Genomic DNA, 23,085 nt, shown 5'->3' on the forward strand with positions numbered 1-23,085 from the left:
ACCTGTATCACTTAACATCTGAGTTTAAGGCAAACTTAATGGATTTTGCTATTATCAGACAGTATATTTCGATAGATCATTTCTAAACCATATGGACACACAAATATTTCTTTTTAAAATTCCACATGATAACATGACGTTTATATATAGCCATGGCAACCTCTTACCTCAATATTTTGAACCTCTTTACAAACTACAAAATAAGTGCAATAAAACCTGTTTCGAGTGACTGCACAATGTATGAAAGTCTTTCTGTGAATTTAGAAAACGTATTTACATACCATCAACTTCAGCACGGAGGCCTTTGATGGATGCTGGAAAGGAACAGAGTGGGAGATTGGAGGGAGGAAAAAAATGTTAATAAAAATTATGCAAATAATGTGAAGATGGGGACTTTTGCAAAAGGTTTTTTTTTATCCTCTTACCACCAGGAACAGCTTCAAATTCTGTCAACTCCTGAGAAAATTTAGCCAAATCAGGCTCATGTAAGAAGATCTGTTCCACAAGGGCATGAAGCAAGGTGATCTTCCTCTCCTTACCCCGCAGCAGTGATAACTACAAATAGAATACAGCAATAAATTGACAGTCTAGGTTATTAGACATTTTTAAAAAATTGGAACAGCAGGGATGTTGATAGCTCCTAGGTAAATTTGACAGGAATAGAAAACACAATGGAATTAAACCTTTCTCTTTTCAATCTGCCATCCCACATACATTTCTGCTTAAAATTAACTTTGCATTTTCTCAGGTTCTTTATTGTTCCTTTGTAATGTCTCATTTTTCTTTTTTAAAAAACTTAAGATATCTTAATTGACTGCAATTGATTCTGCATCTCCAAATATGCTCCTGCCCCGGGTCCCATTTAAAAGCATTATGTGGTGTTCATGTAGACAGTAAGGTTTCTTAATAGAATCTGGGGAGATGCTTTGTGTCAGAAAATGATTTTGAACACATTTTTCATTATAATAGATGTGGCATTACAGTACTTATAAAAAAAATTTACTGTCTCAGAACTGTCACTCGCATTATAAATTACACACACACACACACACACACACACACACACACACACACTAAAGTCTCCTGTGGGAAAAGAAATCCGAATAATTTAAAAAAAAAACAAAAAAAACCCTCTCTTCTATTTACAGATGAGGCATAATCTGATAATATTCTTAAAAGGTTCAAAGCATCCTACAGAATATGAATTCAATTCTTAGTTCTGGGATCAGATCAGATTCCGTTATTGCTGAGTGGCGTGAGGAAGCAGGTGTATGGACGGGAACTGTGCTCAGTGGCAACATTTTCTGCTGGCAAATTTTGATGAGGCAGGGAAAGATGTGATAGAAAAGTTAGTTAAGAGATTGTTTGAGAACTAAGGGCCAAATTATGGTTGTCCCAAGGCAAGTGTGGCAAGGGCATAGGATTGATATGGCTGTATAGGGTTAATGTGCCTCGCGGAGCCAGTTGGGCACTAAATTGGCCAGCAGCTTTGAGCAGCCCAGAACGGATATATCAGAATGGAGAGCCTGGTGAGCTGTGCTGGGGGGACTGAATCCTTTGCCTTTGAAAAGGCATAGCAGGTACCACCCCCACCCCCACACAGCTCTGCCGCACCTGGCAGCTTTCCCACAGCCCTTAGTTTAAAAAATCCTCTAGAACCTTTGTAATGTTAGATCCCATCAGTCTGTTGCATTTTGGTTTAGGTGGAGCCCATCCTTCCTGCATAGGTTTCTTCTTTCCCAAAAGGTTCACGGTTCCCCAGTTCGTGATGAACCTAAAACCCTCCTCCCTGCACCATTGTCTCATCCACGCACTGAGACCCTGCAGTTCTCTCTCTCTCTCTTCCTGCCTCCGCATGTGGGCCATTTCAGAGAATGCAGCCATGGAGGCTGCGAAACAGGAGTGCTGCAGCTGCAGAGGTTCAGACTAAGGGGGCGGTAAGTCCGCATGGCCTACCCTGTGCACAGGGCCGGCTCCAGGGTTTTTGCCGCCCCAAGTGGCAAAAAACAACCACCACCAAAAAAAGCCGTGATCACAACCGGCAGCAGTTCCACTGTGCCGCTTTCTTCTTCAGCGGCAATTCAGCGGCAGATCCTTCCCTCCGAGAGGGACCGAGGGACCCATCGCCAAATTGCCTCCCCTTCCCCTTGGCCGCCCCAAGCACCTGCTTGCTGAGCTGTTGCCTGGAGCCGGCCCTGCCTGTGCAGGAAGAGTCAGACTCTTGGAGGTCTGGCACACTGAAGGGGTTCCTCCTAGAGACTATCACAAAGCTATGGGCATAGCACCGATCCTGTGGATCTCTGACAGGCTGTCTGACTGCGGGTGGTGACACTCTATTGTGTCCCTGAAAGTCTTATCTACATACCTGTCTGTCTCCCTTAGCTCCTCCAGTGCAGCCACTCTGGCCTCAAGAGCCCGTACTGTCTCTCTGAGGGCCATGAGGTGCTTGTACCGTATACTTACCTATGCCACCAGCCCCTGAGGAAGGTAATTGTACATGCTGAATTGAGGGCAATAAACTAGATAGCCCCGACTCTGCTGCTGAGCTTCTGTCTGCATTATTTTTACTCTTGCAGGTTTTTTTGCTGGGGAGAGTTATTGGCCTAAGTTTAGAGTATGTTTGTTAGATGTATGGGGAGGGGGGAGTTCTCTCTCTCCCCTCCCCCTTTCTTCCTTCCCATGATTCTTTTCTGGGAGGCTTTTCTGGCACCCACCTAGTACTTAGGTTATAGTTCCTTAGCCTCCTCCTCTGCGGCTGAGCACTCAGCAGCCAAATTTTCCTTACCTTGTTAGCTCACTCTGTCTTATGCACTCTCACTCGAGCTTTCTAAACTCCCCAGCTTGTTAAACTGCTGCTCTCCCTGAGTTGGCCCTGCCCCCTTGGCAAGGGATCCTGAAGGGGTTATGGATCAAGGGACAGCAGGCTACAGCCTTGTTAATAAGCTCTCAGAGGTTAATGACAATTAGTTACCCCATTTTTAAACCCAACTGTGCTTGCCCACACTAAAGGAAAATCAAGTTTAACATTGTGTTAGTTAATGTGCTGTAACACAGTGTTTTCAATGCTAGGAAAAATGTTAATTCACTTTGGTCAAAGAAGACAATCGAAATCCTTTAGCCATCTCTCTTCCAGCCTTTTCATTTAAGTAGTTCCCAATGGCTAAGATGTACTCCAACACAGCAACAAATTTCTGGCTGGCTTGCAGCTCTTTGCACGCTCGGATCTTCTGGTTTATTAGCTGAAACACAAGAGCCTGACTTCAGTTCAACTGGAAGGTGTGAGTAAAATGAGGTCTTCACCTCTCTCTCTCTTTGTTAGGTCTAACTGTTCCTAGCTGAAGTACACAAGCTATAGTTTAGCTGTTGTACGCCTGTCTTTCCATTAATTTCTCTTGGAGAACAGGCCAGAGGTTCTCATGAACCCCATGTTAAAATTCTGCCATCAAGATAAAAGGAGTGTTGGCACAATCTGCCTGCTTCTGACGAGGACATGCCCTTCCTGAATCCTGCCAAATTATCCATGCCAGAAAGGATTTATCCCTAGTCTCATAAAAATGCCATGAAGAGCAAATACTTTGCTATTGGAATATACCAGATTGCACCAATTATCAGGGGAAATGGATAGCCTAGAGCCCAGAAGAATGTCTCTATCCTTCACCCCACTCCTGCCCATTTCTAGGTATACCAGCTGAGCACCGTGCTATTTTATCAAAATACTCCAGACATGTTTTTTCCAGGAACAAACTTCATCATTTCCAGCAATCAAACTTAATATCACTGTTTGCCCAGTGAGGTTGCCTTCTTTCTATGGTTAGGGATAAGAGAGCCTTTTTAAAAATAGGAAAAACAAGTGAATCAATTCTCCAGTGCCTCACATAAAGCAGAAAAAGTTTGTGGGAAGGGGGAAAAACCCTTTTTAAAATATTGCCTGTACATCAGAGTCAGGCAATGTAGTAAAGTATATTGATAATACACTACTACTTTATGTAGAAATTCTACACATGTTATGCCCAAGTAATAAGACACCTAGGGAACTAATATACCGTGCAGTGAGTAATAAATCACCCTTGATTGTATTATAACTTCAAAGCAATCATTATACCACATTCCCCAAATATTCACGGTTATTTGGTTTCAGTGTGGGATGGCAGGAGTGTAACACTGAGCTAGACAGGGTCAGATGTGTGTGTGTGTGTATCACCAGTGTTCTCTCTCTATTCTTGTTCTGAATTGTGCTCAGTGTTACTATGGTTTTAATTAGAGCTATGGTTGCCAACCCTCCAGGATTGTCCTAGAGTCTCCAGGAATTAAAGATGATGTCATGTTGATGGAACCTCCAGTAATACGTGCAAGCCTAATTAGAGTTGCCGGGGGACGACAATTCCATTTTGTGGCAACTTTCATTTGTTTTCACTGCAATGCAGAATGTAAACAAAATCTTTTGAACATTTTTGCAAAAAACGAGTTTGCCAAAATGTCCATTTTCAGCTCAAAATGTGTGTGCAGCCTGGTGATTAGGGCTCAGGCCTGGGAAGATCCATACTACAGCAGATGCTGGAACCTGCAAGTTTTTTTCCTTAGCTTACTCTGAATCAGAAAGAGCAAGGACTTGAACTTGCGTATCCCACCTCTTTGGCCAGTACTCTAACTAGGCCAGGGGGTCTCAAACTTCATCGCACCACAACCCCCTTCTGACAACAAAAATTACTACACAACCCCAGGAGGGGGACTGAAGCCTGAGCCCACCCGAGCCCTGCCGCCCTTGTGGAGGGAGGCACTGACTTGGACTTTGGCCCTGGGTGGTGGGGCTCAGGCTTTGGCTTCAGCCCCAGGCTATAGGGCTCAACTTTCAGCTTCAGCCCCGGCCCCAGCAAGTCTAACACCAGCCCTGGTGACCCCATTGAAACAGGGTCGCGACCCACTTTGGGTTCCCAACCCATAATCTGAGAATCACTGAACTATGCTATAGAGTCAGCGAATACCTAGCTCTGAGTGTGTGTGTCTCTCTCCCATCAAAACCAATACATCTCTGTGAAACATTTTTATTTCACCAAATTGTTCCAACCAGCTCTAGTTTTAATGTCATTCCCACAGCTATAGGGGCAAGAGGCCCTGGAACTCAGGAAGGGATTTAAATTAACAGAGGAGCACTTCTCCTGCTTGCTGGCCAATGGGAGACGGAGAACCTGAAGAAGCGTGTGAGGAGGGGCCCAACCCAACCGTCACAGGCATGGACTCTCCCCTTGCCACTCTACTCTGGGCTGTCCTTCCCACTGCCAGTCCAATCAACACCAGGGTGAGACAGAGCAGGTAGCATTTAAAAAAAATACTACAGTATTTTACCATAGCAGCTCCCCAAACACTGCAATGTCACTAATAGATGCTGTTCTAGTTTAGGCTTTTTTTGGAGGGAAAGACTATTATTGTAGACAACTGTGGCTTTTAAAAACAAAAAAAGAAGAAGAAGAAGAAGAAGATTCACCCATCTAGTGCCTTAAAAATTTATTCCAGGCAAAATGTCAGTTGTGCTGATTGGTTTGAACTGTGTCTCATGTCATTCCTGAGGTCCTGCATTCTGCAGGTGGCACTGTGTTAATAAATGACCTCAAGTTTTGGCTTATCCTAGGGTATTTTAAACACACCAGCAGGTAGTACATATTGTATTTCAAATCTAGCCCATCTCTAATTTAGTTTCATGCTAGTTTCGACTCCCTTGGCTATAAAAGCCATGAGCCATATAGATCAAAACCTTTTTGCACATTGCTTTTGAATAATGCAGTGAAATGACATCTTATACTTCAGGCTGCCTGCATTATTACAATATGAGCTGTCAACATTATGGCTGGTGAACTGTTTTCCCATCGAAAAAGCTCACCTCACATACACTAACTTTTAAAATTTGCATCAGAGACATCTGGTGCTTTAATATGTAACTGGTGGGTTAGAGTTAAATGCAAACCATAAGCAAGTCATGTCACTTACAGGCTCCAGATCACCTATGCACACGGGAAGTTCTCGTATCGTAAGCAAAAGATCCAATCTTTGGCCTAAATGAGGAATTTTACACATCTGCATAGAACAAGATGGAATCTGAATCAGTTGTGAAATGATCATCCAGCAAATATTGTGTTCATCAAACATGTACTTTTAATAATGGGTTTGCCAATTCAGACATAGGCGCAGATTTTTATAGTTCTAGTCTCATGTATTAATTTTACGCTACCCCTTAAAAATTTAGTCACGCAATTGCACACATAAGGAGCATGTGCAAATTAAGCACAGATATACACACACATTTGGGGCCAGATGTCATTAAAAGCAATGACACCGACCTCTTGGGAATATGAATGGGCTCTTTCTACACACAATTCTGGGTCTAAAGTTTCTGGAAATCTGGCCCAAAACAATCCAATCCCTCCTTATTTTTAGTGGGAGCAGGGACGATCATAAGATTTGCTTAACTTTTCTCCATATGCTCTCCCTCCTGAGTGCCCCTCCATATCCCTGTCTGGGACTAGAAATATAAATGCCAAAATATCATAGAACGGGCAGTTTCTTGACGTACTTTAACCCATGCTGGAAAAGAGCATCCCAGAAATCTCACTTGACATGTTTTTAATGACTGCTACATTTGCTTACCTCTAACATAAACTGATCAACCACATGCAGCTCTGAAGGAGATCCCTTGAAGGACTGATACATTTCTAAATCTTTTGGAGTGGGCAGATATCTGAAAAATAATTAATGAAAATAAGACACTCTCTTTCCCAGAAAAATATTGTATTATGATACAGTTTGTCAATTCCATATATTGCACCTCTGGTACTGTGTATTATATTCTACTTGTTCTGTTTCGGATTATTTAGTAAAGGATACTTCCCAGGAGTTCAATCTAACTGCAGGGGAAGCTAACAATAAGTGGCCACAGTAATGATTACAGTAATCAGTATCTGGTGATCACAGTAATCAGTTAAACACATACATGTGGCTGGGAAATACTAATAATATGCAGTACTTAAGCAGTGGCTTTTCATTTGTAGATCTGAAAGCACTTTCCAAAGGTGGGTATGTAGAATTATCCCTGTTTTACAAATGGGGAAACTGAGTGTAGGCGGGCGGTACTCACCCCTGCCGCGCCTCCTGCTGGTTGGCCGCAGAGTGTTCCTCGGTCCAGCCCTGGAGCGCCCTCAGCAGGCTGGTGACCCGCCTGTTCTCTGGCCTGGCCCCCCCCCCCCCCCCCCCCCCCCCCCTATATTATGGTGGTCTCCCCCCAGGGGAACCCCACGCTACTATCCCCGCCTCCCCCTCAGTAGTGGCTGTCAGTCATCAGCCCCACCCCCCACCCCAGGGCAGACTGCAGTATCAGCCACTCATCACAGGCAGGGGTTGGGTGGGACCCCTACCCCCTGTCCTACCCTGGCCCTGCCCCCCCCCCCTCCCCCCCCATTGGCCCTATTGCCTGCCTGGCAGCCCTGGCAGCTGCTGGCTTCCTCTCTCCTCTGCCCCCCCCAGCCCCTCCCTCCCCTGCTCAGCTCCCTCAGCAGCCTAGCCTCAGCCTCCTCTCTCTCAGCCCTCTCTCTCTGAGAGAGAGCTCTCTGGGCCTGCTCTTCTTCTCCCCAGCTTCCCCCCGGGGCAGGGCTCCAGCGCAGCCACCCAGCCACTCAGCCCAGCTCTGTCAGGCCACTTTTAACAGGCCAACCCCCACTAACCCCCCCGGACCAGGGTCCTGTCACTGAGGCACAAAGACATTAATATCAACATTTTTTTTAGTGACCACTAATTTTTGGCATCTCCACTTGGTGGCGCCCAGTTTGAGATACCTAGGGTCTGATTTTTAGAGGTGCTGAGCATCTGCAGAAACTTTTGAAGTCAAGTGAAGTTGTGGGTGCTCAGCAGTTATGAAAAATCATGCTTCAGGTGTCTCAAGCTGGACACTAAAATATAGCATATACTTCTGAAAATTCTGGTCCATGTGACTTCCCAAAAGTCTCCCTCATAATACTGCTTGGAACAATCAAACTCACTATAGAGACGGGTGCAAATCCTTGTGTTTTGCTACTGATTTCAAAACATGAATAGAGAATTCACTCACAGAAGTAAGGAATGGTTTCTGAATCAAAATAACGCCTATGTTTGTCCAATAATATTCATCCAGTTCCCCAATGCAATTGGTTGCAATTAATTTATTTCATATTTACACCAGACTAAAAGCAGAATTTTGTCCACTGGCCATGACCTTAACATTTTAATTGCATTTAGCTGTAAAATTTTGTGCATTTTCCTTTGGATAGTAGGATTTGGATTTCCCATTGATGTTTATATACTGTAACAGGTTCATTTTACACAGAAGAGGAATGCTTCAGAAAAAGTTTCCTGACTCATTGTAAACGTGTACAGTATTTAGGCTCCTGTTTTCCTAAATAATTGGGGACAAGTTTTCAAAAGTTCCCATTTCAGCACCCAGATGTAGTGGGCAGATTCTCAGAAATGATCATTTTCTTGCAGTTTCTGTTGTTCCGAGTCCAGTGTTCTGAAGAGAAACTGCTAGGTACCGAACACGTTTGAAAATCTGCCCCCTTCATTTAGGTGTCTAAACGGGAACTGCAGGACACTGAGCTCTTTTGAAAATCAGCCCTTGATTCTGAAATGTATACGTATTGTCTGTTCAGTAACATTTTGAAATCTGTTTCATATACGGAGAAAAAAAGCTCTCAAACTCTTGCTGAAATTTGTAACTCTATTAGACTCTGACAATACATTAGCACAGAACAGAACACCTGCCCTCCTATAGAATCTAACATTACATGCAGCTGCATCTGTTAATGCTTCCCTCAACATCATCACTATATAAAAGAGCATTTTGAAATCTTGAAAAAAAATCCTCTTCCATTTTATATCATTGCTTCATGGGCTAGAACCCCAGCTAGTGTAAATCAGTGTAGCACCCCAGTCTTCAATGGAGCTGAACTGATTTAAATCAGCTGAAGATGCTGGCATAAATATAGCGTGGTGTCTTGAGGTCTGAACACTGGGTATATATTCGGGGATTATATGTGTTTGCAAATACAGGGTAGGTCTACGGCAAGGGCATTGTTTAATATCCTGAGTCATGGGGATTGTTTAATATCTGAGTTATTCTTGATAAAAATGCTCCCTGAAAACCCTCCTTTAATTTCAATAAGAGTTCCCGTAACTAGTGCGTTCTCTCCTAAGAGAGAGTTTACATTAGTTGCCACCTGCAAGTAGGGTTGAACTTGTTCTGTGCACTCTGCCAGATTATGTGACCAGTAGCATTTGTTCATTCCTGTTAGCTCCACCCACCTGTTTGCTTGTATTAACTAAGTATTTCAGGAGAGTTAATCCTTCGTCAGCATGTACTTTGGTCAGGATAGTTAGGAACTAGAGAATACACTTTTTGTAACCAAGGCTTCGGAGTCAGATCCTTTGCTGGTGTAAATCAGCATAGCTCCCTTAACTTCCACAGAGCTAGGCTAGTTTTCACCAGCTGAGAATCTGGCCCACAGATTGCATAAACTAGTAACTGAGTTGCACCCAGGTACCAGGAAATCTTTCACCAGAATATCAATGCGTTTAAAAACATTAATATGAATTCGTTTGTGCCCATGATATAGGGGAGTTATTGAATTTTCTAAATCTTCTTCTATTGCAGGCAGGTTTTTGTACAAACATCTCATTCCAGATATGCAATATCACTGATCTTCCAGTTCTGGTCATCTTCTAAGCATAGATATAATTCCATACATTTTATAAGTGGTGTGTGATGTGGACAAACGCCCAGTACAGAGTAGGTCAGGGTTCCAAAATCACTTTTCAAAGGCCAGATTTAAACCTACGCTCTAAAGCAGAAGGAGCAGTATTTTAATAACTCTTTAAACACCTGTTTCCTTCACCTCTCCAACAATGTCTTGATCAAATAAGTTGAAGATGTTCTTGATTGGGGAAGAGAAGCAGCTGCCGTTGATTTTTACATGAGAATTTTAAATTTATGGCTAAGGTACCAAACCCCTGGAATAGGCACATACACATCTGTATGTATTATGGGGAAGATTTTCAAAGGCAAAAAAGGGCAGTTAGGCATCCAGGCTCACAAACTATTTAAAGGGATACTACCCAGTTCCTATACACTGAAAGCAGTTATGTCCTACTTGTGCCTTTGAAAATCTGTCCCTATGGATATAAATAAGCACAAATTTAAAAATTACAGAAACTTCATATTCAGTGTTGGATCAAAAAATCTCTACCCCTAATAAATACTGTGTGTGATGTCCATAACATCCTGTCTGTCCAAAAAAACTTTTATAAGACCTGCCCACCTTGCCCCTCTCCAAACCAGTATTCAGAAGGGAAACAGAATTCTCTTTTCAGAGTAGCAGCCGTGTTAGTCTGTAACTGCAAAAAGAACAGGAGTACTTGTGGCACCTTAGAGACTAACAAATTTATTTGAGCATAAGCTTTCATGGGCTATAGCCCACTTCTTCGGACATGCAAGTACTCCTGTTCTTTTTGAGAATTCTCTTTGTTTGTCTTTTTCTCAGATAAATAACTGATGGCATACCAAGCTGGATCGAGGTGTAGTAGATTTTCCCCATAAAGATAATGCTGTCACGGACATGGGAAATCCCACTGACCCAATGCATCATCATTTCACTAACTTTCCACTACACATAACCACTACACCCAAAATCATGTCTGACTTGCTGTCACTTCCTAAACTCCTGCTTTCCTGAAGCTTGCACTAGCAATAGCATGGTGGCTGCTGGTTTCTTTGGGGAACAATGGATAGCAGACAATGACATTTATACATGCTCCTCTAATTTTCAATGCAGCAGTCAGGGTACATCAGATGCCTGGGTAAACACTTTCCCTGAATTTCCCTTTATTTGCAGAAAATGAATCTGGTAATAGATATCATAAAGAATTGAATCCAAAAGGTTACCTTCTTAGGGCTGTAATCTGCTCATCTGTAAGTCCACCACCGTCTTCATGTAGAATGTATAATTTTTCTTTCAGCTGGTTTGGTTTTATATGAAAACTTTTCAGAAAAATGTCTAGAGGGAGAATGATTCTTTGATTACTTGGAGATAAATGTACAAGGGAGGGAAACCACGGGAACATTTCACATTCACTTCCCCGATAAAATTAGTTTTCACTTAGCAGCCACTAAAAGTTCAGGTGAAAACCCCTGTCTTTATATTCTCTGCAAGTACAAATAGCAATAGAGCATCAAAAATCCATATTATTTTTTGTTAGAATGCAGTCATTGCATTAGACAGAACTATCAAGATACCGTCAGCTGAAGGCACACAAGTGCTTACTATTAAATATTCCTGTTGAATTCAGTAGTCAGAATACACTTTCATTTGTTTGGAATAAAAAACAGCATACAATTACACACTGATCTTTATTTTATTTCTTCTGGTGCTTTGAACATCAAAGATATTAAACCTTCCATTTATTGTTGTTTTTTTTAAAAGCTCATGAAAGGTACCAATTGACAGCCCTGCAGACTAGTCATCTGTTTATCCACAAAATAAAGGCAGCAGCAATGCAACCTTCCCCTACACTGCACTTCAACCCTCCCCTGGAAGGGCCACCCCTAAAGGTATGTCTACACTGCAAAAAGCGCGCTCTTAAGTCAAGTTAGCCAAGTCATCTGCAAATAGCATTGAAGACATGGCAACTCAGCTAAAGTTCAACCCCAGCCTCCACTATAGGCTTTCACTCAAGCTGCTAACCTGAGTTGTCACGTCTTCACTGCTATTTTAACTTGGGTTAGCTAACTTGAGTTAAGAACACACCTTTTTAGCAATGTAGACATACTCTAAGGGACACCATTTCCTGGGGTTCCATGCTCTGAATATGGTAGTTTGGGGTTTTTTTTATAATGTGCTAGAGACAGCCTGGCTCATATTAGAAGCCACAAACGGGAAATGGGAATAGTCAAACAGGCTTATTTGTCTGTTCCCAAAAATGGTAGGTTAAGATCCCGCATTCTAAGCTAACTACCTGGAAAAAATGACTGCCAATCTCTCTGTGAATATCAAAGTTCAGCCCCTAAAGGCACAGCCCATAATACCATAACTTGTTTGGTTTTGTGTTCTCAGCCTTCAGCGTCATCACCACAGAACAAAGGGGAAAATATATCTAGAAACAGAAGGAAAAGTGAGACGCTTAAACATGCATCTAAATGTTGCTATGGACTTTGGCTCAGAATCTCTGCTGGACTGGAGCTCAACAGAAGTGGGTTGTCAGGAACCACACTTACGGTTCACTGATTCTCTGCCTGGTCCCAACCCACGTTACAGTAGCTTTAGGTGGGGGGTTGCACCAGCTGGCAATGGACCCCAAGGGACTGTCTGCCAATTGGGAAGAGATGGAATATAGCATGTTCAATCTGTGCCTCCTTCCCCCCCCACCCTTTTCCGCCCACTGCATTGGTGTCATGGCAGCCTACGAAGGACGAATCAGGATTAGAATATATTCCTGTTCCAACTCTCTCTTAAGTAATACTGTTGGTGTGAGACCTGAAATACAAATGGATCAGAACTGTGACATTTCATACACATGCTTGGCCCAAAGTGAATCTGTGGAGACAGGAGAGCAGATGGGAAGAAGAGATGAAATTTTATGCACTGAATGATTTATTCAACAAATTTAGCCTCTTCCTGATCACAAACTGTCCTCAAATGGTTCGTGATTTTCTTGAATGTATTCAGACTTTGAAATTAGTCACTGACTAATTTTTGGTCTGCAAACAGGTGAAATTTTTCAACTCAAACTTTTTTTTCTGGTGAAAAATGCAGATTCACCAACACCATAATATTTTGTGAATTTACTTCATCAAATTGTTTTGGTCAAAAAGAAAATTTTTTAATTCTAAAAAAGTTAAACATTTTTGTTTTGACATTTTCACAATAAAACATTTCAGTTCAAAATGACTTTGTTTTGAAATTTCTTTTAACTTTAAAATTTTTCAAACAAAAAATTCTCAAAATTGAAACAATGATTTTTTTCAGTTGCCGACGAACCAAAAAAATCCATTATCTGTCTAACTCTGGTCAGGAGCAGTCCAATGTAAGTATTTAACAGCTAAAATTCAAGCTGCTGTATGTTGGTTAGTCACAGAGGTCACATGGGCTTGCTTCAGTTTCTAGAACTCTTAGAATCAGGTTGCTGGTGCAAATATTTGTGGTCTGAGGTCAGAATTGGCCTTCCACTAATATTCTCTAATAGGTGCTTAAAATTAATTGTCCATAAACATTGGTGCCATTGAACTTATTTTCTAGAATAATCAGTGAAATCTGACACAAAAAGGATGTACACAAAGGTGAACTGAATTGAGTTGTTTATTCAAGGGAATAGCCACAATTTTTTTTAGGTTTCCCCCTAACTTTCATAGTATTTGAACCCAAATCTCCACTCTACTTCTCCTTCCCTAACTCTATGTCACCATCAGAAACTTTTACAGTTCCTTCAAAATTAAATGTATTACCAACAGCTCCTTGGAATAATATTTTGCTCTCCTTACAGAGCTTTCCATTTACAGATCTCAAAGCATTTCCAAAGTCAGTTAAAGGATCATGCCTCATTTGCACATGGGAAAATTGAGGCTCAGAAAGGTGAAGTGGCAAGCCCAAGGTCACACAGCACAGTCTGGTTTTCCAACTCCTACACCAGTAATTTATCCATTAGATTAGACCACACATTTTCCCATTAGCATAAACTTTTCATTGTGGCCCTAGATCAGTGGTTCTCAACCTTTCCAGACTACTGTACCCCTTTCAGCATTCTGATTTGTCGTGCATAAGCCAAGTTTCACCTCACTTAAAAACTTGGGCTTTGGCTTCAGCCTCATGCAGCAGGGCTCAGGCTTCAGCTTTCTCCCTTGGGTTCCAGAAGGTCTAACACCGGCCCTGGTGACCCCATTAAAATGAACTTGCCCTCGGTTTGAGAACTGCTGATATAGTACATCGAACAGTATAAGCAAATCATTGTCTATATGAAATTTTAATTTGCGCTGAGTTCACTAGTGCTTTCTTGGTAGCCTGTTGTAAAACCAGGCAAATATCTAGATGAGTTGATGTACCCCCTGGAAGATCTCTGTATACCCCCAGGGATACATGTACCCCTTGTGGAGAACCACTGCCCTTGATGTCCACTTCCCTTGTGGAGAACCACTGACTGACAGTACTGCTCTTGTCTCTGTCACATTGACACACATAAGCAGGTTCTAGAGCAGTTTATTTCTTCTACAAGAAACCATGAAATAGCTAAAAATAAATTAAATAATGTAAACTATATTGGGCTATAATTCTAGCTATATTTTAAGCTATATTGTGTGCTTTATTATTCTTTTTTCTCTTCCAATTCCTTTCCAACTCTCTTTGCTTTGAAAAACACGCAAATTTTTAAGAAATTATAACCTAACGACTTTTTGAGACTCATCTTGTTATTCATTAATTTATTTAAGAACTGTGGTTGCCAGCACTTACTGTGGGATTAATCTAGCTTCCTTTTTAGAATTAATTTAACTTGTGATCAAAGTTTGATCAGCTTGTAAGAGAAATCAAAATAGTCTCTGAAAAACAATTATTCTTGATCCTTTTACAACTATCCCTCCTCATTAGAGTAATTGAAAGAGTTTCCCATCATCTTACTAGTCAGGTCAAGTTAACCCATTGATCTGTTTCATTAGCTGTGAGAGTTCGTTGCAGTTTAGGTCTTCTGCAGAGCCAATGAGTAGTACCCCAGATACAAGGAGGAAGGCTCCAATTGATGATCTGTCATTCAGACTGGTATCTTACATTAGTAATTAGAACCTCCTGTGCCTGCATGGATAAAAAGCCAGTACTCTCCCTGCAGGGGTCTGTAAATAATCCAAAGCAGTGGTGGGCAACTGCAGCCCATCAGGGTAATCCGCTGGTGGGCCGCCAGACTGTTTGTTTACATTTACACGGCTGCCCGCAGTTCCTAGTGGCCACAGTTCACTGTTCCCGGCCAATGGGAGCAGCTGGAAGAGGTGGCCAGGCCCATGCCGCTTCCCGCAACTCCCACAGGCCGGGAACGATGAACCACAGCCACTGGGAACTGCGGGCAGCCATGTAAATCTAAACACAGGGGCGGCTCCAGGCCCCAGCACGCCAAGCACGTGCCTGGGGCGGCAAGCCGTGGGGGGCACTCTGCCGGCGCCGCGAGGGCGGCAGGCAGGCTTCCCTCGGCGGCTTGCCTGCAGAGGGTCCGCTGGTCCCGTGGCTTCGGCAGACCTCCCGCATGACTGCAGAAGGTCCTCCGAAGCCGCGGGACCAGCGGACCATCCGCAGGCAAGCCGCGGAAGGCAGCCTGCCTGCCGTGCTTGGGGCGGCAAAATTCCTAGAGCCACCCCTGTCTAAACAAATGGTCTGGCGGCCTGCCAGTGGATTACCCTGATGGGCCGCGTGCGGCCCGCAAGCTGCAGGCTGCCCACTACTGATCCAAAGGGTGGATGAACTAGCTTACTCCAGCTCTTTGTGTGTCAGTGCTTTAAATTCACCAAAAGACATTGTACATTTAGTGCACTTGGCACATCTGAACAGCATGTGTGTGTTTTATTAGAAATTTAGAGGAAGTTATGAACAATTTCTGCTTCTCTGAGGCTAGTTATGGAGGCAGCTCCACAAATTGGCACCTGTGCAACCTTGACTATGAGTTGCATTCTCACATTTCCAAAGCACTCAGAATATTAACTGTACCACTGTTTTCCTGATACACTGTACCTCACTCTATCCCCACCACCCCGTACCAGGGACAGGTGCCATTAGCCTCATGCAAGGCTCTTCAAAGTCAATGGGAGTCCCACCACTGACTCCACTGGGTTTGCATCAGGCCCATATGCCCATCTTCTGTGACATCATGGGATGAGATGCAATATATACCCAAAGCACAAAAGAGAAGTACAGCTGTACCATACAGATATATAGTCACCTCTTAGAGAGAGCCAGCTTCTAAAAGTAAAAGGTCAGTAAACAGCAACTGAGCTTGCTTTGTGACTTTTAAAGCTAGTTTTTGTGGCCATGGAGGACCCTCCTGAAATAAGGCCAAAACCTCAGCAAGCAGGGAGACTCCTGGCATCGGAGCATAGAAAAGAGCTTGCATCATCCAGTCCATCTCCCTGTCCAAGTAGGACCATGTTCTGCAGGGCCTGCTCAAATGTTTTGTCTAGTCTAGATTTGAGTGTCCAAAGCATGAGGCTTAAAACTGCTTCCTTTGGGAAAATAATCTACAGCCTAATAGATCTCACTGTCAGGAAGCTTTTCCTGATATTCAGCCTACATTTCCCCTTTTTTCAGTTTCATCCCACTGCTGCTAAGTATACCTCAGCACCCGAAATAATTCTCCTCTGATTTTGGTGCTTGTGCCCTTCAAATATTTGTATACAGTGCCCTTGTCCTTCTTCCCAAAGCATCTTTTGGGGAAGGGGGGTAGGAGGAGGGGCGCACACACACATACACACAATCTTTAAGAGTCAAATTTAGAGAAATTGGTCCACGCAGTCCTAAAATCGTTATTTAGATATTTACATATGAACCTACTTGATTTACACATGATATTGTGGTAACCGTAAATACAAGCTGCAGGCAGGCTTTGCCTTATGCATGCAGAATATGTGCACATGGTTCAAATTATTACACTTACTGAAGGTATGCGCAATTTTTTGATTTAACATAATATGCCGATTCACTGAAGGTTCGTTGCCTGAAAATACCGCCATGTCCTGGATATGAAACTGGTCGTAGATTCTAGATTCATCTATTTTTTTCTTATGTTGGCTACATGATGCCCAGATTGATTTCTGAATCTAAAAATACAGGAGCAACAAGATAAATTTAAGTCACAGTAACATTATCACAAAGTTTCCATGCAAACAGGTTATTTAAATTACTGTTGTTCTTACAGTGGCAGCATCATTTGAAATGACAAAACCAGAAAACAACAGGAGTACCAGCTACATGGAAACATGAAATCACTCTGTGTGGGCCAGGGTATAGCTGCAAACAATCTGCACGTGTGGTTAAGTAGAGTGGCCATAATGTACCCTCCTATGGGAAGGTATGCGTTGAACCTTGCAGAGTTTCTGACACATCTTCCCTTTTGCAGGAGACCTCCCTGAAGGTGATGCAGGTATGCAGCTGAAGCTAGATGCTACCTAGACAACCACAAGGTTCCCAGAGCAGTGTTCTACAGAGAACAGCTGTTCCCAAGTTCCACCTTTCACCCAAGTTACCCCCAACTGCATGGTATGTACTGTGCTCTCTCACTCTCTCACCCCCCCCCCCCGTCTGTCTTAGCTCACCTCCGACTATGTTGCTGGAAAGCACAGCACGAGACTCTGAGTTGGGAAGCTGTAGGTCAAAAGTCATATGTGTTTCCAGGGTTTGGGGGGTGCCACTAAGACCAAAGGAGCTAGCTCAGAATGGATGAGTTGTCACAGGTAAGGGCAAGGCCTGGTGTTTCAGCTTGAAGTGGAAGTACAGTGCCAACAATACTACAGGAACATTCTCTGTGTAGCTGCTGGCTTGCTGGAAGCAGGAAATTCTGGGCATCTCACAGGAAAGCCTGTTCTCATCTTGTGAGCTTCAGGACATTGGCTCCAAGCCAAACAGGCAGAGTCAGATAAAGAAAATGGACAGAGTAACCGGGCTTGATCTGCCCAATGCTGCGTGCATAGTTTTCCTCAAGGAGAAAATAGGACTAGCAAGTGGAAGGAAAGCCATCATGTATTATCAGGTGCAGCCTTAGGCATAGACTATGTGGCAGCGTAGGGCGTCACATCTAAGGAAGTGTCTGACGAGTACTAATACTGCTGTTATCACTCAGCAGCAGACTAGTCCTAAACTGCTTTTCTCCAGATATGAAGTTTAATTCCCACCAATAACCCCCTCCTTTCTTTTCTGGAATAGGTGGCTTGATAGGTCTCTTCCCCATCTGTTATTTCTAGGTGCAGCTGGTGCTCTGATGAGCCCCAGAATATTGAGTGCAGCACTGCTTTCTCTGACGCACCTGTGTCACTCGGGCAAAGGATTCTGGAGCATACTGGGGAATTCAAGGCAACCACCAGTGGTGACTAAGTAAACACTAGCTCTGGCTGGAGGAAGTGACAGAGACAGCAGAACAGGTGGGCTGAAAGATGCCATTAAGGATGTGCATGGGATGGGCAAATTCCATCTTTGACAGATATGGCAATCACCTGCCATAGCCTTGGGAGACCTTATTGAATTCACTTTAAGTATATTTGGGGTCCATTGTATTAAATGAATGGTTTATGTATTATTGTGGGACAGGACTGTGTGTAACCTCGAGAGAGGGGAGGCATGACAGATGTGAGACCTGGGAGCTCAAGGGACTATATTGACCAGTGTGCCAGACAAGAATGGACTTTTGGAACAGAAAGTGTTAAGAGATTTTGCAGTGGAATATCTGGAGGGAGGTGAATGCAAATTCCCCCTCTACAGTTATGCAAAAACCCAGCGGTTTGAAACTATGCCCTGAGGAGTGCATAGTCATTGTCTGCTGATCTCCTGTTATGTGAGGCCAAGATCAAAACCCCAAGCTGTATAACAGGAAAACATAGCTGTTCTGCTTCTGAACCTGAGATGGCTATGAACTTGAAACCACAGGGAAAACCCAGTTGTGGGTTTTAAAGGACTGACATTTACCACGGCCCAAGGCTGGAATTGGGGTGACCTCTGGTATGCTTTTTAGCATGCATGTTGGTTATTTTGTTGTTTTTAATACGTTCTCTCTGTAATGCAGGCAATTACACTGTTCTTAACTCTGAAGAGAAACCAAATCACAGATACTGGCTGAGAATATCACAGTGTGGGCAGGGAACTGGGCAGCTTTTATAAAAACCCAGTCCAGAGGGGAAGAGATGCGGGTCTCGGCCCAAGAAAGGTGATGGCTGAGGAGCTGGGAGCCTAGAGTGGGTGCTCTCAAGGGACCGTGAAGAAGTAATACAGGTGCAGTTGCCCTGAACTGTGACAACATCTTCAGCTAATGTGCCTGTGGATTTTGCCTATTCTCAACATTTAAGAAAAAAACTGGCATGAGAACATTGTCAGGTTCATTCCTTGGTAATTGTTAAATACATTAACATATAGATTTTCAACCAAGTGTACAACTGCCTGTGCAAAATGTGCATGTACAACTTCACAACCTATGTGAATGAATATTTGCTGCAATCCCACTTGCAAACTGGGTAACTGCACATGCAGTTAGGTGACCAGGTTCTTTCATGGAACAATTACTCCACTTGCATGGATAATTACTGCAGTAGTACATGCAACATAGTTTATATGCATGTACAACATAGTTGCATGTCCTGTCATTTTTTTTTAAATGTTTCCGCTTCCCACTCCAGCTACTTGATCATGATGAAGAGCAGTTACTTTTATCCTGACCTTGTCTTGAGGAACAACATCCCAGTGAAAAGCTTTTGTTCTTTTCCATGCTGGAGAGAGGCGGGAGGGCGGAGGGAAAGAAGGTGGTGGTGGCACCACTGCCTGAACTCTGGAAAGCGGAAATGATGATCCTGGCGTTGTTTGCTCTGTGAAGGGGGTTGATTGGGGGGGTGCTTCGGAACCCACAGCAAGACAGTGGGCTCCTTCTGCCCGCTTATTTGGAGAGATGATGAGTTTTTCATATACAGCCTCTGAGGTGCCTTCTCCAAAGCCATCCTGAGGCTCTGAGCGCTTCTTCCACAGCATGCAATACCTGTCTATAAGCGATACCCATTCATTCTGGAGCTTGCTAATGTCCTCTGCCCTGTTATTCTGGACAGTAAAGGGTATTCGAAACCTAAAATTTAAGAAAGCCATTATATAAACCCAAGAAAGTGTAAATAACATGCTGACTAACACAACCACAAGTATTTCTGATTTAAGCAGAATGGTGCTAGACAGCTTTACTTGTCAAAGGAGACCAGCGCTGCTGACTCTGACCTTTTCAGTCAGAGTTAATTGCTTAGGTTTCTAAAGTTAGAGAGCTGAAGCTTTGCCATATATTGACTCTATGGTACAGTTTCCTCATAATTCCTCTTCTCCTCATGGGGGAAGATGAACAATCCCCTCAGTATTGCCTTTGTGCTTAGTGTACAAACTAGTCAGAAACTATTTACAACTAAGATAGCCATTGAAGGATAAATCCCTCCATGGCCTCTAAAGTGACGACTAGACAGTCTTTGTTACCCAGGTTTAAACGTAGGCATTTGACTTCATTCTGTGGTACTTTGAGACCCACTTATACAGCTCAGTTACCCAATCATTTATCCACGTGATTTTGACAGCCTGATTTTTCCTGCTGCTGTATTCTACTTTTGGGCATCTAGAGACGTGGTTATTCAACCTTATTTTTAATTGCCCTGTTTATCAAATTATTAATTACTAGCTATACTTACAAGTAATTGTGTTCCTTGGTCTGGACGGAGAAAGTATCATATCCATTCTCTTTAATGACACTCACATTTCCATCTGACAAATTAATTGTCTTTGCTACAGGGTCTGCATTCTTGTTCTCTCCATTGTTGCCGATGCAAGATAAACTCAGTTCTCCTTCACTTAGCTGCACCAAATATCTCAAAGACAAAGGAACAGAGATATCAGCACAGTTCTTGCTTAACCGCTATCACCATTAGCCTTGCCTTCTGCTTTAAATAGCAGAAGATACATTCCTTTATCAAGAAGTCTTCATACTCCCATTTCACCTTTCATCCAAGGATCACAAAGCATCTCAGCAAAGTTAAAGAATTAAGCCTAACACCACACCCATAAGGTAGTCTTTATTACCCCCATCTAATACATGGCCAAACTGAGGCAAAGGAGGTGAATGCCTTGCATGATATTACAGTGAACCAATGACAGATCCAGGAGCAAAGCCCAGGAAGCTTGACTAAAGGGCTAAGAACTGTGCACATCCTACTATTTTTGTTATGCCATCTTCCCTCCACTCAGCCCCAACTGCTTATTTCTCTCATCTGCCTACTGTCTCTAATCTTTTAGATTGTAAACTCTTTGTGGCAAGGACTATCATTTACTATACATTAGTACAGCACCTAGCACAATGGGGTTTTGAGATTCTTGGCCTCTAGGTTCTACTGTAACATAAGTGTTAAATAATAACATAAGGCTCAAATTCCTCTACTCTAAATACTAGCCACGTTTCTGACCCACCTCTCCTTTCCCTGACTTAAGAACTATCTCCTCTGCAATGTGGAGGAAGAGAGAATACATGAGTGAATGCAAGTTAAACGATATAGGAGAAGGACAACACTTCACTGAAATTAAAGGCAGAGAAGGCAGTGTCGTCTTGTGGTTAGGACATTGAACTGGGAGTCAGGAGCCCTGGGTTGTAAACCTAGCTCTACTACTGACCTGCTGTGTGACCTTGGGCACATTTCTTCCCCTCTGTGGCTGTTCCCCTTTCTCTTGTCTATTTAGACTGTAAGCTCCTAAGCACTGTCACACTACGTACAGCCTCTACCACAAAAAGGCCACAACCTTGGTTGGGCCTTCTAGCCCCTACTTTAATAAAAGTCTTTCTCTTGGGGGTTATTTTGCTTCTTTATCACGCTGACACTGCTTTCATCGGTGCTCCCGGAGGTGAAGGTAAGCCAGTATGCCTCAGTACGGCGTACCAGCAAGAGCCGGTGCACTGTACCGGGGCGGATAGGCTTCCCCTGGTAGCAGCTTAAAGGGCCTGGGGCTCCCAGCAGGGTCTCCTGCTGCAGCTACCGCCCTGGGCCCTTTAAATTGTCCCTGGAGCCCTGGAGTAGCGGTGGCGGGGCTCCGGCGGCTATTTAAAGGGTCCAGGGCTGCGGCAGCCACTACTGCCCTGGCCCTTAAAATAGCCGCCGGAGCCCAGCCGGCTCCAGCAGCAGGGCTCTGGGAACAATTTAAAGGGTCCAGGGCTCTGGTAGCTGCTACTGCCCTGGGCCCTTTAAATCACCGCCCAAGTCCCCGGCTGCCGCTGCTACCCTGGGGCTCCAGCAGCAGGGCTCGGGTGGCAATTTAAAGGGCCCGGGGCTCCCACTGCTGCTACCCTCCGAGACCCTTTAAATCGCCACCTGAGCCCCACTGCTGGAGCCCTGGGGTAGCGGCAGCGGGGCTCTGGTGGTGATTTAAAGGGCCAGGGGCTCCCAGCTGCTGCTACCACAGCCCCAGCCCTGGGCCCTTTAAATCCTGATTTAAAGGGCCCGGGGATTTAAAGGCACCGCCTCTTCCAGTCGAGGCCACGCCTCTTCCAGTCGAGACACCACCCCCTCCTACGGACTCCGGAGTACCGGTAAGTCCTTTTAATTACTTTCACCCCTGGGTGCTCCGCTCCCACTTCTCCCCAAGGTGTGACAGGTTGATTAAGTAATTATAAGGAATTACACTCATAGACTTTAAGGTCAGAAGGTACCATCATGATCATTTAGTCTGATCTCCTGCACAACACAGGCAACAGAACCTCACCCACCCACTCCCGTAATAGACCTACAACCTCTGGCTGAATTACTGAAGTCCTCAAACCATGATTTAAAAAGACTTCAATTTGTAGAGAAAGTGACCTGGGCCCTATGCTGCAGAGTAAGGCAAAAAAAACCCAGGGTCTCTGCCAATCTGACCCAGGGGAAAATCCTTTCCAAACCCCAAATATGGTGATCAGTTAGACCTTGAGCATGTGGGCAAGACCCACCAGCCAGACACCTGGGAAAGAATTCTCTGTTGTAACTCAGAACCCTCCCCATCCATTGTCCCATCACTGGCCATAGAGTATAATTTAAACAAGTTTAGTTACTATGGAAGAAGAAAACATAAAACATTAAATGTAAGTTATAGCTATGCCTACATGCTGAGTTAAATTGATAAGAATTATTTAATGGAGCTGGCAATTATATTGATCGCTCCTTCCTTTAGAACGGGGACTTATGGCTTAATAGGATCTCCGGGTGTCTCCGCCATTATTTACTTTTCCAAAAAAAGAAGGAGGATTAATATAATGTCGGAAGCAACCAAGGCTTTGCTTTGCAAGATAAATAAAAGTCAATTT

The 23,085-nt window shown here is 43.6% G+C and overlaps 1 protein-coding gene across 3 annotated transcripts in view; it reads right to left on the bottom strand.

Annotated features, from left to right (window-relative positions):
* Window positions 1-23,085, bottom strand: part of LOC120379849 (formin-I-like) — a 78,783-nt gene that overhangs the window by 10,108 nt on the left and 45,590 nt on the right. For 2 of the 3 annotated variants that reach the window (XR_005587615.1, XM_039497372.1), the window contains exons 7-15: window positions 20,453-20,629; window positions 19,458-19,854; window positions 16,693-16,855; window positions 10,958-11,069; window positions 6,640-6,730; window positions 5,983-6,069; window positions 3,087-3,239; window positions 426-555; window positions 282-314 (exon numbers count right to left, since the gene is read on the bottom strand). Coding sequence is in view for 2 of the 3 variants with exons in the window: in XM_039497372.1 (XP_039353306.1) it covers window positions 282-314; window positions 426-555; window positions 3,087-3,239; window positions 5,983-6,069; window positions 6,640-6,730; window positions 10,958-11,069; window positions 16,693-16,855; window positions 19,458-19,854; window positions 20,453-20,629 (1,343 nt within the window). In the remaining variant the exon portion in view is untranslated. The remainder of the gene's footprint in view (window positions 1-281; window positions 315-425; window positions 556-3,086; window positions 3,240-5,982; window positions 6,070-6,639; window positions 6,731-10,957; window positions 11,070-16,692; window positions 16,856-19,457; window positions 19,855-20,452; window positions 20,630-23,085) is intronic. The other variant, XM_039497373.1, reaches the window with a different exon arrangement.

Source organism: Mauremys reevesii, linkage group 13 (genome assembly GCF_016161935.1).
Source record: "Mauremys reevesii isolate NIE-2019 linkage group 13, ASM1616193v1, whole genome shotgun sequence".
Classification (NCBI taxonomy): domain Eukaryota; kingdom Metazoa; phylum Chordata; order Testudines; family Geoemydidae; genus Mauremys; species Mauremys reevesii.